This window comes from Pseudophryne corroboree, chromosome 2 (assembly GCF_028390025.1).
Source record: "Pseudophryne corroboree isolate aPseCor3 chromosome 2, aPseCor3.hap2, whole genome shotgun sequence".
Taxonomy (NCBI): domain Eukaryota; kingdom Metazoa; phylum Chordata; class Amphibia; order Anura; family Myobatrachidae; genus Pseudophryne; species Pseudophryne corroboree.
In genome coordinates, this window is record NC_086445.1 from 184,344,639 (window position 1) to 184,361,728 (window position 17,090).

General features: G+C 47.6%; 1 protein-coding gene across 1 annotated transcript in view; it reads left to right on the plus strand.

The window, feature by feature from the left end:
* Positions 1-17,090, plus strand: part of ESPL1 (extra spindle pole bodies like 1, separase) — a 340,610-nt gene that overhangs the window by 251,669 nt on the left and 71,851 nt on the right. Inside the window, exons 18-20 of the mRNA XM_063950725.1 lie at positions 8,533-8,642; positions 8,822-9,810; positions 10,189-10,570. Of these exons, the coding sequence (XP_063806795.1) occupies positions 8,533-8,642; positions 8,822-9,810; positions 10,189-10,570 (1,481 nt within the window). The remainder of the gene's footprint in view (positions 1-8,532; positions 8,643-8,821; positions 9,811-10,188; positions 10,571-17,090) is intronic.

A 17,090-nucleotide genomic window follows, 5' to 3' on the forward strand; every position in this document is an offset into this window, starting at 1 on the left:
TATATACACAATCCACTAGGAACATCCGTTACATGATCTCGGCAATGAAAAATGTGTTACACATTTCTGATATGAACCCAAGTACCACATAAAAGGGGTTTTATTTTTGGGGAGAGAAAGCAGCCAGTGTTTTGTTACCCCATCAGATGAGTGAATGAAGTGTGTAAAGAAGCGTGGGTTCCCCCAATAAGAAACTGGTAATTTCTAAAAAGTTACTGATGGCGTACCCTTTCCCGCCAGAGGATAGGTCACGTTGGGAGATATCCCCTAGGGTGGATAAGGCGCTCACACGTTTGTCAAAAAAGGTGGCACTGCCGTCTTAGGATACGGCCACCTTGAATGAGCCTGCTGATAAAAAGCAGGAGGCTATCCTGAAGTCTGTATATACACACTCCGGTTCTATACTGAGACCTGCAATTGCCTCAGCATAAAGAGTGCTGCTGCAGCGTGGTCTGATACCCTGTCAGATAATATTAATACCCTAGACAGGGATAATATTTTGCTAACATAGAGCATATTAAAGACGTCGTCTTATATATGAAGGATGCACAGAGGGATATTTGCCGGCTGGCATCCAGAATTAATGCAATGTCCATTCTGCCAGGAGGGTATTAGAAACCCGGCAGTGGACAGGTGATGCTGCCTTTAAAAGGCACATGGAGATTCTGCCTTATAAGGGTGAGGAATTGTTTGGGGATGGTCTCTGGGACCTCGTATCCACAGCAACAGCTGGGAAGAAAATTTTTTACCTCCGGTTTCCTCACAGCCTAAGAAAGCACCGTATTTTCAGGTACAGTCCTTTCGGCTTCAGAAAAGCAAGCGGGTCAAAGGCGCTTCCTTTCTGCACAGAGGCAAGGGAAGAAGGAAAAAGCTGCACCAGACAGCCAGTTCCCAGGATCAAAACTCTTCCCCCACTTCCTCTGAGTACACCGCATGACGCTGGGGCTCCACAGGTGGAGACAGGTGCGGTGGGGGCGCGTCTCGGGAACTTCAGGGACCAGTGGGCTTGCCCACAGGTGGATCCCTAGGTTCTGCAAGTAGTATCACAGGGATACAGGCTGGAGTTCGAGGCGACTCCCCCTCGCCGTTACCTCACATCAGCCTTGCCTGCTGCCCTCGGAGAAAGGTAGTACTGGCGGCAATTCACAAGCTGTACTTCCAGCAGGTGAAATCAAGGTACCCCTCCTTCAACAAGGCCGGGATTACTATTCCAAAATGTTGTGGTACCGAAACCAGACGGTTCGGTGAGACCCATTCTAAAATTGAAATCCTCGAACACTTATATACGAAGGTTCAAGTTCAAAATGGAATCGCTCAGGGCGATTATTGCAAGCCTGGAGAATTTCATGGTGTCACTGGACATCAAGGATGCTTACCTGCATGTCCTTATTTACCCTCTTCACCAGGAGTACCTCAAAATTGTGGTACAGGATTGTCATTACCAATTCCAGACGTTGCCGTTGGTCTGTCCCTGGCACCGAGGTATTTACCAAGGTAATGGCCGAAATAATTATCCCGTACTTGGACGATCTCCTTATAAAGGCGAGGTCCAGGGAGCAGTTGTTCGTCGAAGTAGCACTATCTCGGGAAGTGCTACAACAGCACGGCTGGATTCTGAATATTCCAAAGTCGCAGCTGGTTCCTACGACGCGTCTACTGTTCCTGGGTATGGTTCTGGACACAGAACAGGATAAAAAGGGCTTCTCCCGGAGGAGAAGTCCAAGGAGTTGTCGTCTCTAGACAGAGACCTCCTAATACAAATACAGGTGTCGGTGCATCAATGCACGCGAGCCCTGGGAAAGATGGTAGCTTCTTACGAAGAAATTCCATTCGCCAGGTCCCATGCAAGGATCTTCCAGCGGGATCTGTGGGACAAGTGGTCCGGGTCGCATCTTCAGATGCATCGGCGGATAACCCTGTCTCCAAGGGCCAGGGTGTCGCTGTTGTGGTGGCTGCAGAGTGCTCATCTTCTAGGGGGCCGCAGATTCGGCATACAGGACTGGGTCCTGGTGACCACGGATGCCAGCCTTCGAGGCTGGGGGGCAGTCACACAGGGAAGAAACTTCCAAGGCTATGGAAAAGTCAGGAGACTTCCCTACACATAAATATTCTGGAACTAAGGGCCATTTACAATGCCCTAAGTCAGGCTAGACCCCTGCTTCAACACCGGCCGGTGCTGATCCAGTCAGACAACATCACGGCGGTCGCTCATGTAAACCGACAGGGCGGCACAAGAAGCAGGATGGCGATGGCAGAAGCCATAAGGATTCTCCGATGGGCGGAAAATCATGTGTTAGCACTGTCAGCAGTGTTCATTCCCGGAGTGGACAACTGAGAAGCAGACTTTCTCAGAAGACACGACCTCCACCCGGGAGAGTGGGGACTTCATCCAGAAGTCTTCCAAATTATTATACACCGTTGGGAAAGGCCACAGGTGGACATGATGGCGTCCCGCCTCAACAAACAGTTACAAAGATATTGCGCCAGGTCAAGGGACCCTCAGGCGATAGCTGTGGACGCTCTGGTAACACCGTGGGTGTACCAGTCGGTGTATGTGTTCCCTTCTCTGCCTCTCTTACCCAGGGTAATGAGAATAATAAGAAGGAGAGGAGTAAGAACTATACTCATTGTTCTGGGTTGGCCAAGAAGAGCTTGGTACCCAGAACTCCAAGAAATGATCTCAGAGGACCCATGGCCTCTGCCGCTCAGACAGGACCTGCTGCAGCAGGGGGCCTGTCTGTTCCAAGACGTACCGCGGCTGCGTTTGACGGCATGGCGGTTGAACGCCGGATCCTGAAGGAAAAGGGCATTCCGGAGGAAGTTATCCCTACGCTATTTAAAGATAGGACAGAAGTGAACGCAAACCATTATCACCGCATATGGCAGAAATATGTTGCGTGCTGTGAGGCCAGGAAGGCCCCAAAGGAGAAATTTCAGCTAGGTCGATTTCTGCACTTCCTACAGTCAGAGGTGACTATGGGCTTAAAATTGGGTTGCATGAAGGTCCAGATTTCGGCTCTATCGATTTTCTTCCAAAATAGAACTGGCTTCACTGCCTGAAGTTCAGACTTTTGTTAAGGGAGTGCTGCATAGTCAGCCCCCGTTTGTGCCTCAAGTGGCACCGTGGGATCTCCACGTGGTGTTGGATTTCCTGAAGTCGCATTGGGTTGAGCCACTTAAATCCGTGGAGCTACAATACCTCACGTGGAAAGTGGTCATGCTGTGGGCCTTGGCGTCGGCCAGGCGTGTATCAGATTTGGCGGCTTTGTCATACAAAAGCCCTTATCTGTATTTTATATGGATAAGGCGGAATTGAGGACTCGTTCCCGATTCCTTCCTATGGTGGTATCAGTTTTTCATGTGAACCAACTTATTGTGGTGCCTGCGGCTACTTGGGATTTGGAGGATTCCAAGTTACTGGACGTAGTCAGGGCCCTGAAAAGTATATGTTTCCAGGACGGCTGGAGTCAGGAAAACTGACTCGCTATTTATCCTGTATGCACCCAACAAGCTGGGTGCTCCTGCTTCTAAGCAGACTATTGCTCGCTGGATCTGTAGCACGATTCAACTTGCACATGCTGCGGCTGGACTGCCGCACCCTAAATCTGTAAAAGCCCATTCCACGAGGAAAGTGGGCTCTTCTTGGGCAGCTGCCCGAGGGGTCTCGGCTTTACAGCTTTGCCGAGCTGTTACTTGGTCGGGTTCAAACATTTTTGCAACAGTCTACAAGTTTGATACCCTGGCTGAGGAGGACCTAGAGTTTGCTCATTTGGTGCTGCAGAGTCATCCGCACTCTCCCGCCCGTTTGGGAGCTTTGGTATAATCCCCATGGTCCTTACGGAGTCCCAGCATCCACTTAGGACGTCAGAGAAAATAAGATTTTACTCACCGGTAAATCTATTTCTCGTAGTCCGTAGTGGATGCTGGGCGCCCATCCCAAGTGCGGATTGTCTGCAATACTTGTTTATAGTTATTGCTTAACTAAAGGGTTATTGTTGAGCCATCTGTTGAGAGGCTCAGTTATATTTCATACTGTTAACTGGGTATAGTATCACGAGTTATACGGTGTGATTGGTGTGGCTGGTATGAGTCTTACCCGGGATTCAAAATCCTTCCTTATTGTGTCAGCTCTTCCGGGCACAGTATCCTAACTGAGGTCTGGAGGAGGGTCATAGTGGGAGGAGCCAGTGCACACCAGGTAGTCCTAAAGCTTTCTTTATTTGTGCCCAGTCTCCTGCGGAGCCGCTATTCCCCATGGTCCTTACGGAGTCCCAGCATCCACTACGGACTACGAGAAATAGATTTACCGGTGAGTAAAATCTTATTTTTTTGCCTACCACGTATCCTAGAACTACGCCACCGGGCAGAAGAAATTACTGTGGTCAGGTGTTCAATTAATTTAGGTCTCAATCCTTTCGAGCCAGAGGAAGAGGTCTTGGCTGTCAAGCCCGTGGAAACAGAGGCAGAGGCCGTTCCCAGTCCACAGCCCGAAAACAGGACTCATAACCTGCTGATAAGACCGTGATATGACTGTCTCCCAGCTCACCTTGGGTATCTTATGGTGGGCACATGGTTGGAAAGGTTTGCGGACACCTGGGCCGAAACCTCACCAGAAGTTTGGATCAACAATATTCTTTCTCAGGGATACAAAATAGATTAACTGAACCGACCTCACAGTCTGTTCTTTACGACAGGCCTTCCTCGTGCACTCAAAGAGCGAGGGCATTATACACGGCTAATCAAAAGTTCCTTCAGACGGAAGTGATTATGCCTGCCCCGACTTATCAAAGACGAACGGGATTTTATTCAAATCTTTTTGTAGTGCCAAAACGGGATGGGTCTGTCAGGCCAATCCTCAATTTAAAGGTGTTAAATGAATTCCTGACTGTTTACAGATTCAATATGTAATCAATACAGTCAGTCATTGTGGGTCTGGATCAATGGGAGTTCATGGTGTCGATGGACATAAAAGGATGCGTACCTCCATGTCCCAATTTGGACCCCGCACCAAGCTTATTTACGGTTTGCAGTGGGCAAGACTCATTACCAATTCAGAGCTCTAACGTTCGGCCTATCATCAGGCCCGAGAGTCTTCACAAAGATCATGGCAGTCATGGTTGCGAAATTGACATAATTATGGGTAATGGTAATACCATATCTAGACAACCTTCTTGTCAAGGCCCCTTCTCAGGACCAGTTGATCCGGGATGCTCAGATCACTCATCATTTTCTGATTTGACACAGCTGGATCGGAATTTAAAAAAAATCCAGTCTGCAACCGACGTAGAGGATTCAGTTCCTGGGTCTCATGTTAGATACAATACATTTGAAGGTGTTTCTCCCAGAAGACAAGATTCAAGACATCAAGGAAATAGTACGTCATGTTCTACAGAACCAGACGGTCTTTCTGCATCTTTGTGTACAGCTTCTAGAAAAGATGGTAGCATCCTTCGAAGCGATCCAATACGTCAGACTACATTCCAGACCCTTTCAGCTGAATCTGATTGCTCAGGGTGCAGGCATGCATTTACTTCACCGAATGATTCACTTGTCGCCCCAGGCCAGGACTACGTTGATTTGGTGGTTGGTCCACAAGAACCCAGCAGCAGGAAAGAGGTTTGAAATCTGGGATTGGAAATTTTTGACTGCAGATGCCAGTCTCAGAGGATGGGGAGCAGTACTGGACAACAACACGTTCAAGGGAAGATGGTCACCACAGGAGAGCAGTCTTCCAATAAATGTACTGGAGCAAAGAGCCATTTACAATGCACTCCTTATGGCGGAAGACCTAGTATGGGCTCAGCACGTGAGTACAGTCGGACAGTGTGACGGCAACAGCATACATAAACCGTCAGGGAGGAACAAGCAGCCGCATGGCTTTAAAAGAGGCCACAAAGATTCTGTCTTGGACAGAAAAGCGCAACATAATCCTTTCGGCAGTCTTCATTCCAGGAGTGACTACCTCAGTCGTCAAGATATGCATCCAGGGGAGTTGTCTACACCCACAGCTATTTAATGCAGTAGTAAGAAGGTGGGGTCTACCGCAGATGGACCTAATGGCCTCTCTGAACAACCATCAGCTTCCAAGGTATGTGGCCAGGAGGCGGGATCCAGCAGCAGAGGCGTGGACGTGCTGGTGATTCCCTGGACATATGATCTGGTGTACATCTTCACGCTGTTTCCCCTGTTACCGAGAGTGTGAAAAAGGTGAAACGGGAAAGAACGTGGGTGATTCTAATAGCACCAGACTGGCCTCGCAGAAGTTGGTACTAGGACATGATGGGACTCCTGGCGGAAAATCCTTGAAAACTGCCGCAGTGGGAGGACCTGATATCACAAGGCCCATTCTTTCACCCAGATCTGAACAGTCTACGTTTGACAGCGTGGTTCTTGAGACCAGGATACTAGGAGACAAGGGTATCCCGAAATCAGCTATTCTTACCATGTTATCGGCAAGGAAACCAATCACTGCAACACATTACTATAGGATATGGAAGAAGTACATGGACTGGTGCCAGTCCAGGGGTTGGAACCCCAGAGAGTTCCGCCTTACTAGACTGTTGAGGTTTCTCCAAAATGGTTTGGATGGTGGTTTGAGATTGGGATCCTTGAAGGTACAGGTCTCGGCCCTCTCAATAATTTTCCAGCAACGTCTGGCGTCCTTGTAGGAGGTCCAGAAATTTTTACAAGGTGTGTTGAGAATACAACCACCTTTTTGTCCTCCCACGTACCCTTATGATATAAATTTGCTGTTAGAATTTTTGAGATTGGACGTTTTTTCGAGCCTTTGGAAAGGGTGGATCTAAAATATATGAGCTGGAAAGCAGTACTGCTCCTAACTTTGGCATCAGCAAGAATGGTATCAGCGTTAGGTGCCCTGTCATGTAAAAGTCCTTTCCTAGTTTTTCATGAAGACAGAGCAGAGCTCCGTACAAAAGCAGAGTTTTTACCTAAGGTGGTTTCGGGTTTCCGCATAATCTAGCCGATTGTGGTACCCTCCTTCCAAGGATTGTCTGAGGGGGACTTGTCCTTAGATGTGGTCAGAGCCTTAAGGGTCCACGTACAGGCTATGGATTCTATTAGGAAGTCTGACGCTTTGTTTGTACTGTATGATGGACTCAGGAGTAGTTGGCCGGCTTCAAAACAATCCTTGGCCAAATGGATACGACTAACCATCAAACAGGCATATATTTCTTGTGGTAAGAAAGTTCCTTTTCGGGTAGGTGCTCATACCACCAGATCAGTAGGAGCTTCATGGGTTGCGGCTAGAGGAGCTTCCACTACCCAACTTTGCGGAGCTGCAACGTGGTCATCAGCACACACGTTCACTCGAATCTACAAGTTTAATACGTTTGCATCTAGAGATGTAAATTTTGGACGTTTTGGTTATTCAGTCTTCGGACAGCACTCCCGCCAATGGGAGTATCTTTGGGACGTCCCCAGCTGTCTAGTTCTCCAGTGTCCCTTAGTGGATGATGGCGAAAAGAGGATTTTGGTACTTACCAACAATTCCAGTTCTCAGAATCCACTCGGGGACACTGGACGCCCACCAAGGTGCTGTCAGCCTGCGTGGTGTTGTAAAATTTAGTTCAAACAGTTTGGTTATTGTGTTAATAGTTCTTGGTTGCTGTTTGACGTGATGGTACGGTTGGTTCCTTCCCGTATGGCCTTGATCTTTCATGTTCCCCCTTTTCTCCGTCAATTTTTCAAACTGGAGGGATGGGGGTCGTGAAGGGGGAAGATCCACCTGTGCATTTTTTTTTTTTATTTTTTTTTTACTACATTGTGCTAGCTCCGGTCTGCATCCTTCACACCCCAGCTGTCTAGTTCTCCAGTGCCCCCGAGTGGATTCAGAGAAATAGATTTATCGGTAAGTACCAAAATTCTCTTGATTTACCTTCCCGGTAAATCCTTTTCTCGTAGTCCATAAGGGATACTGGGCGCCCGCCTCAGTGCTTCGAATTTCTGCGAGTTTGTTCTCGTATGGAGGTTGTTTAAATCAGCTGTTGCTGTTCCGTTTTGCCAGCAGTTGCTGGTCTTGTTCATGTTCTGTTGTGTGCTGGTTTGTTAATCTCACCACTCCTTGTCTTGTCATGTTTCCTCCTTTCAAGTATGTCCATCTCCTTTGTGTCCTCATGTTCTCTTTCTCTAGTAGTACTAAAGTAGCAGGGTGTTGGCCATTGATGTGAAATTTACCATTTTACATAGTAGTCTCTCTTGAGAATTACCCACCTCTGCACCCCCTGTTCATTTGTATGTTGCAAAGGCATTTCCAGTTTGGAATGTAGGCATACACATTGAGCTGCACTACAAAGACCTCGAATATGTAATATATTAAGCCAGGATTCCTTGGGTAAATTTGTACCGAAGCCTAATCTTTTCCACTGGTTGGTTACAAAAGAAATGTAATTTCCATGTAAGGTGAATCATTCTCTGTTATTGCATTCTCTGTGTTATTCCATAGAAGTTCTAGTTTAATTTATTTTTTTTAAATGTTGATTTGGTCATAATTGGAATTGGTTCTCTGTACAGCTGTGCAGACTTCTTAGTGAGGAAGGCAGAACTGGAGACTCTCCGTGCTGAGGCCCAGCTTTGTGAGGAGGATTTGCAATATGTCGTTTTCCTCATGGAGTCCTGTACAGGTAAGTCATCCTTCATTGAGTTGTATTGAAAGTTGCTGTACGTGTGTGTGTGTGTGTGTGTGTGTGTGTGTGTCAGGAACCGAATTTCATTGTCAGTTCATTTGTATAATGACAAAGTATTTTTTATTTATTTATGCTTTTGATTTTGAGGTGAAAATTTTGCTGCTCTTGTTTATTAGATTTCACAGCAAAATCTCAGCAGAAGGAAGTGAAGATAAAGCTTTCCAAAGGGAAGCAGTCCAGAAAGAAAGGGAAGACCCCTGAGATTACACCTCCAGCAGATGATTTTCTTAAAGGGGTACAGTTTCAGTTTGTGAAAACAAGAGACTTGATAACGCACCCTGAGTCACCAACAGCTCCGCCACCTTCTGCAAAGACCCTTCCTGACTTTGTGTCACATACAACAGAGTGCACATGTCAGTTATGTTCTGACCTCATCCTGTCTTTGCTCTGCACAAGGTGGCTGATCGCTCAGGCAGAGAATGATCCCCATAGCCGTGAACTGTTGCCTTCTGCTTTGAAACGTTGTCAGTCCATAAATGTCCGCTTTTCTGAGATCTTGAATGGACTGGTCAGTACAATAAATGTAAATTCTGAAGCTTTGGGCATTACAGATGAACTCATAGCTAGAGTGTACCAGGCTATAGTATCTCTAAGTCCATCACCAAATCTTCCTGAGGGGACTTTAGAAGATGGTTTGCGATTTGTTTCCTCGCGCCCGGCCACTTTTCCAAAGCATTGGATGGCAAGTCTTCTACTAGCTAAAGCCTTGGACTCTCTTTACAAACTGGCCACTAAGCACGGTGGCTGCATTGCAGATCTTTTCATGAAAATATGGGGCTGGAAGCCACAACAAGATGGGAAAGCATGTCTCAAGTCTGCAAGCAGTTTGACTAGTTCTAATGCTCTTGCCAATAAGAGGAATGGATCCCAAAAGCTTTCAGTAGATCTCCAGGACATCTTTTCTCAGGAGGAATCTGATTCTCTCCCTCCATCAGTTCCTCTGAAGATTCAAACACCTTTGCGAAAGGACCACTTGGCCATGCAAGCAAAGCCTGCCATAGCCACAGTACGCAAAAAGGGTTCTGTCACAGTCTATGAGGAGTCCCCCATGCCACAATTAGAACCAAGAGCACCTAGAAGACGGAACACGAGAACAGTGTTAAAGGTGAGTACATATCTACCATATACATATATAACACTTGTTTTATCCAATGCATACCTGATTGGGAAGAGCAACATTACTAGGAGAATAGATTAGTTAAGCAGACTTGAATAAAGTAAAAATATCATTTGGCATCAAGGATGATCTCAGATTCTCTAGATAGTGCTCTCTTGTAAATTTTAGTACCATGTTTTTCAGAGTATTAGCTGAACACTAAAGACGACTGCCCCTGTAGTGTGGAAACAGAGTGCACTTTTATAGCAAGTGATGAATGTTAATCGCTTTGCACTGCTCTAAAAGGAAAGTCTCTTAACTGTATATACTAAGAGAAATGGCTGAGACTGCTGTGCAATCTAAGTGACCTCTCATTGCTTCTTTCAGGTTGATTTTAGTGACAGTGACCTAGAAATGCCAGATAACACAGACACTGATCCAACTTGGAATGGTAAAAAGCGAACTGAACGCCGAAATCCTGTATCTCGAGGGAGGGGTATAATGAAGAGCGTCGCAATTCCTGCAGTCTCAGAATCTGATGATGAAGAGGTAAACGCAAAGAGCAGACCAAGGAAAGGAAGAGGAAGTACAAAGAAAGCTCCTAAAGAGAGTATCTCTCCTGGGATACAGAGGCAACGCCAAAATGGAAAGCTAGACTTGGCACCAGTGGACGTTTTAAGATCAATAGAGGAGGAACCGGAGTGTGTGTTAGATCTCAGTATTGATGAGCTGCGGGCTTCCGATACAGAGGAGCAGAAACTTCCTAAAGGTGAATAGCTGGAGTTAATGAAATATTTTGAGGTATTATCCACTTTCATACGTGCATAGATATGCTGACGCATTCACACAAACACACACACCTTTCAATATTTTTAATGCACAGCAGATGCATGGGGTGTGGTATAAAAGGCCGACATAAGAATGTCAACCCTGTTGAAATGTCTACATGATAGAATGTCGGCAAGCCATACCTGGTGCCTAGCAGTGTCCTACTGGCTTCTGTCAGCAGCGGCATCTCCATCAGTGTCTTTAGAGTCTGTCAATCACGCGTGGAGCAGTTTTGGTGCAGACTTTTGACGGTGTGGTGATTCTGGTAAGTATTCTTCCCCTAAATCTAACTATTCCGTCCCGTAGCCTAATCCCAATATCAATATTGTGAATGCTGACCTTATAACTCAGGGCTGGCCAAACCAGTCCTCGAGATCTACCAACAGGTCACATTTCTCTAACGTCCTAGTGGATGCTGGGGACTCCGTCAGGACCATGGGGATTAGCGGCTCCGCAGGAGACAGGGCACAAAAATAAAGCTTTAGGATCAGGTGGGGTGCACTGGCTCCTCCCCCTATGACCCTTCTCCAAGCCTCAGTTAGGTTTTTGTGCCCGTCCGAGCAGGGTGCAATCTAGGTGGCTCTCCTAAAGAGCTGCTTAGAAAAAGTTTTTAGGTTTTTTATTTTCAGTGAGTCCTGCTGGCAACAGGCTCACTGCATCGAGGGACTTAGGGGAGAGAAGTCAACTCACCTGCGTGCAGGATGGATTGGCTTCTTAGGCTACTGGACACCATTAGCTCCAGAGGGATCGAACACAGGCCCAGCCATGGAGTCCGGTCCCGGAGCCGCGCCGCCGACCCCCCTTGCAGATGCCGAAGATGGAAGAGGTCCAGAAGCAGGCGGCAGAAGACTTTTCAGTCTTCCTGAGGTAGCGCACAGCACTGCAGCTGTGCGCCATTGTTGTCAGCACACTTCACACAGCGGTCACGGAGGGTGCAGGGCGCTGGGGGGGCGCCCTGGGCAGCAATGTATAATACCTTTTTATGGCAAAAAAATACATCACATATAGCCCTTGAGGCTATATGGATGTATTTAACCCCTGCCAGATCTCACAAACTCCGGAGAAGAGCCCGCCGAAATAGGGGGCGGGGCTTATTCTCCTCAGCACACAGCGCCATTTTCCTGCTCAGCTCCGCTGTGAGGAAGGCTCCCAGGACTCTCCCCTGCACTGCACTACAGAAACCGGGTAAAACAGAGAGGGGGGGCACTTTTTTGGGCGATATTACTATATTTAAGCTGCTATAAGGATGCAACACTTATATAGGGTTGTTCCCATATATATTATAGCGCTTGGGTGTGTGCTGGCAAACTCTCCCTCTGTCTCCCCAAAGGGCTAGTGGGGTCCTGTCTTCAATAGAGCATTCCCTGTGTGTCTGCTGTGTGTCGGTACGTGTGTGTCGACATGTATGAGGACGATGTTGGTGTGGAGGCAGAGCAATTGCCGGTAATGGTGATGTCACCCCCCAGGGAGTCGACACCGGAATGGATGGCTTTGTTTATGGAATTACGTGATAATGTCAGCACATTACAAAAATCAGTTGACGACATGAGACGGCCGGAAAACCAGTTAGTACCTGCCCAGGCGTCTCAGACACCGTCAGGGGCTGTAAAACGCCCTTTACCTCAGTCGGTCGACACAGACCCAGACACGGACACTGAATCTAGTGTCGACGGTGAAGAAACAAACGTATTTTCCAGTAGGGCCACACGTTATATGATCACGGCAATGAAGGAGGCTTTGCATATCTCTGATACTACAAGTACCACAAAAAGGGGTGAAAAAACTACCTGTAGTTTTTCCTGAATCAGAGGAATTGAATGATGTATGTGATGAAGCGTGGGTTAACCCAGATAGAAAACTGCTAATTTCAAAGAAGTTATTGGCATTATATCCTTTCCCGCCAGAGGTTAGGGCGCGCTGGGAAACACCCCCTAAGGTGGATAAGGCGCTCACACGCTTATCAAAACAAGTGGCGTTACCGTCTCCTGATACGGCCGCCCTCAAGGATCCAGCTGATAGGAGGCTGGAAACTACCCTAAAAAGTATATACACACATACTGGTGTTATACTGCGACCAGCCATCGCCTCAGCCTGGATGTGCAGTGCTGGGGTGGTCTGGTCGGATTCCCTGACTGAAAATATTGATACCCTGGATAGGGACAGTATTTTACAGACTTTAGAGCAATTAAAGGATGCTTTTCTTTATATGCGAGATGCTCAGAGGGATATTTGCACTCTGGCATCGAGAGTAAGTGCGATGTCCATATCTGCCAGAAGAAGTTTATGGACACGACAGTGGTCAGGTGATGCGGATTCCAAACGGCATATGGAAGTATTGCCGTATAAAGGGGAGGAATTATTTGGCGTCGGTCTATCGGATTTGGTGGCCACGGCAACTGCCGGGAAATCCACCTTTTTACCTCAGACCCCCTCCCAACAGAAAAAGACACCGTCTTTTCAGTCGCAGTCCTTTCGGTCCTATAAGAAGCGGGCAAAAGGACAGTCATATCTGCCCCGAGGCAGAGGAAAGGGTAAGAGAGGGCAGCAAGCAGCTCCTTCCCAGGAACAGAAGCCCTCCGCGGGTTCTGCAAAGCCCTCAGCATGACGCTGGGGCTTTACAAGCGGACTCAGGAACGGTGGGGGGTCGACTCAAGAATTTCAGCGCGCAGTGGGCTTGCTCACAGGTGGACCCCTGGATCCTGCAGGTAGTATCTCAGGGTTACAGGTTGGAATTCGAGAAGTCTCCCCCTCGCCGGTTCCTAAAGTCTGCTTTGCCAACGTCTCCCTCAGACAGGGCGACGGTATTGGAAGCCATTCACAAGCTGTTTTCTCAGCAGGTGATAGTCAAGGTATCCCTCCTACAACAGGAAAAGGAGTATTACTCCACGCTATTTGTGGTACCGAAGCCGGACGGCTCGGTAAGACCTATTCTAAATCTGAAATCTTTGAACCTGTACATACAAAAATTCAAGTTCAAGATGGAATCACTCAGAGCAGTGATAGCGAATCTGGAAGAAGGGGACTTTATGGTGTCCCTGGACATAAAAGATGCTTACCTGCATGTCCCAATTTGCCCTTCACATCAAGGGTACCTCAGGTTCGTGGTGCAAAACTGTCATTATCAGTTTCAGACGCTGCCGTTTGGATTGTCCACGGCACCTCGGGTCTTTACCAAGGTAATGGCCGAAATGATGATTCTTCTGCGAAGAAGAGGCGTATTAATTATCCCTTACTTGGACGATCTCCTGATAAGGGCAAGGTCCAGAGAACAGCTGGAGGACGTAGTAGCACTAACCCAAGTAGTGCTGCAACAACACGGGTGGATTCTGAATTTTCCAAAATCTCAGTTGACCCCGACAACACGTCTGCTGTTCCTGGGAATGATTCTGGACACGGTTCAGAAAAAGGTGTTTCTTCCGGAGGAGAAAGCCAAGGAGTTATCCGAACTTGTCAGGAACCTCCTAAAACCAGGAAAAGTGTCTGTGCATCAATGCACAAGAGTCCTGGGAAAGATGGTGGCTTCTTACGAAGCAATCCCATTCGGCAGATTCCACGCACGAACTTTTCAGTGGGATCTGCTGGACAAATGGTCCGGATCGCATCTGCAGATGCATCAGCGGATAACCTTATCGCCACGGACAAGGGTGTCTCTTCTGTGGTGGTTGCAGAGTGCTCATCTGTTAGAAGGCCGCAGATTCGGCATACAGGACTGGGTCCTGGTGACCACGGATGCCAGTCTGAGAGGCTGGGGAGCGGTCACACAGGGAAGAAACTTCCAGGGAGTATGGTCAAGCCTGGAGATGTCTCTTCACATAAATATACTGGAGCTAAGAGCGATTTACAATGCTCTAAGCCTGGCAAAACCCCTGCTTCAGGGTCAGCCGGTGTTGATCCAGTCGGACAACATCACGGCAGTCGCCCACGTAAACAGACAGGGCGGCACAAGAAGCAGGAGAGCAATGGCAGAAGCTGCAAGGATTCTTCGCTGGGCGGAAGATCATGTGATAGCACTGTCAGCAGTGTTCATTCCGGGAGTGGACAACTGGGAAGCAGACTTCCTCAGCAGACACGATCTACACCCGGGAGAGTGGGGACTTCATCCAGAAGTCTTCCACATGATTGTGAACCGTTGGGAAAAACCAAAGGTGGATATGATGGCGTCTCGCATCAACAAAAAACTGGACAGGTATTGCGCCAGGTCAAGAGACCCTCAGGCAATAGCTGTGGGCGCTCTGGTAACACCGTGGGTGTTCCAGTCAGTGTATGTGTTTCCTCCTCTGCCTCTCATACCCAAAGTACTGAGAATTATACGGCAAAGGGGAGTAAGAACGATACTCGTGGCTCCGGATTGGCCAAGAAGAACTTGGTACCCGGAACTTCAGGAGATGCTCACGGAAAATCCGTGGCCTCTACCTCTAAGACGGGACCTGATTCAGCAGGGACCGTGTCTATTCCAAGACTTACCGCGGCTGCGTTTGACGGCGTGGCGGTTGAACGCCGAATTCTAAGGGAAAAAGGCATTCCAGAAGAGGTCATTCCTACACTGGTTAAAGCCAGGAAGGAGGTGACTGCACAACATTATCACCGCATTTGGAGAAAATATGTTGCGTGGTGTGAGGCCAGGAAGGCCCCCACGGAGGAATTTCAATTGGGTCGATTCCTACATTTCCTGCAAACAGGATTGTCTATGGGCCTCAAGTTGGGGTCCATTAAGGTTCAAATTTCGGCCCTGTCGATTTTCTTCCAGAAAGAATTGGCTTCAGTTCCTGAAGTCCAGACTTTTGTAAAAGGAGTACTACATATACAGCCCCCGGTTGTGCCCCCAGTGGCTCCGTGGGACCTTAATGTAGTTTTGGATTTTCTCAAATCCCATTGGTTTGAGCCACTCAAATCGGCGGATTTGAAATATCTTACATGGAAAGTAACCATGCTACTGGCCCTGGCTTCAGCCAGGAGAGTGTCAGAATTGGCGGCTTTATCGTATAAAAGCCCATATCTGATTTTCCATTCGGACAGGGCAGAACTGCGGACGCGTCCTCATTTTCTGCCTAAGGTGGTGTCAGCGTTTCACCTGAACCAGCCTATTGTGGTGCCTGCGGCTACTAGCGATTTGGAGGATTCCAAGTTGCTGGACGTTGTCAGGGCATTGAAAATATATATTTTAAGGACGGCTGGAGTCAGAAAATCTGACTCGCTGTTTATACTGTATGCACCCAACAAGCTGGGTGCTCCTGCTTCTAAGCAGACGATTGCTCGTTGGATTTGTAGCACAATTCAACTTGCACATTCTGTGGCAGGCCTGCCACAGCCTAAATCTGTCAAGGCCCATTCCACAAGGAAGGTGGGCTCATCCTGGGCGGCTGGCCGAGGGGTCTCGGCATTACAACTCTGCCGAGCAGCTACGTGGTCGGGGGAGAACACGTTTGTAAAATTCTACAAATTTGATACCCTGGCTAAAGAGGACCTGGAGTTCTCTCATTCGGTGCTGCAGAGTCATCCGCACTCTCCCGCCCGTTTGGGAGCTTTGGTATAATCCCCATGGTCCTGACGGAGTCCCCAGCATCCACTAGGACGTTAGAGAAAATAAGATTTTACTTACCGATAAATCTATTTCTCGTAGTCCGTAGTGGATGCTGGGCGCCCATCCCAAGTGCGGATTGTCTGCAATACTTGTACATAGTTATTGTTACAAAAAAATCGGGTTGTTCTTGTTGTGAGCCGTCTGTTCAGAGGCTCCTACGTTGTCATACTGTTAACTGGGTTCAGATCACAAGTTGTACGGTGTGATTGGTGTGGCTGGTATGAGTCTTACCCGGGATTCAAAATCCTTCCTTATTGTGTACGCTCGTCCGGGCACAGTATCCTAACTGAGGCTTGGAGGAGGGTCATAGGGGGAGGAGCCAGTGCACACCACCTGATCCTAAAGCTTTATTTTTGTGCCCTGTCTCCTGCGGAGCCGCTAATCCCCATGGTCCTGACGGAGTCCCAGCATCCACTACGGACTACGAGAAATAGATTTATCGGTAAGTAAAATCTTATTTTTCCAGACCTCCTAGCTGGTGCACAGGTGTAGGCATTACTAATTAAGATGTGCTGCATTCATTCCTAACTGACAATTCTACAGATCTCCAGGAGGCCTGGAAAACATGAACTGTTGGTAGATCTCGAGGACCGGTTTGGCCAGCCCTGTTATAACTGAATCCCGAAGCATGTATGTATGTTACTAATATTCTCTGAATAATTGTTGGCTAATTACTGGCACTCAGAAAATATTAGCTTTTTAATAATGGGCGTATGAAAATCATTTAGGTTTTAAAGAGAACTTTTCTGTTCACATAAAATGAATGTTTGTTTTGAATAAAATAGTGTTCATTGCTTTTCAGGTAAAGTTGCACACACAAACAACAAAGAGCATAACCTACAAAACATTTGCAATCATTATATACTGAATCTAAAATATG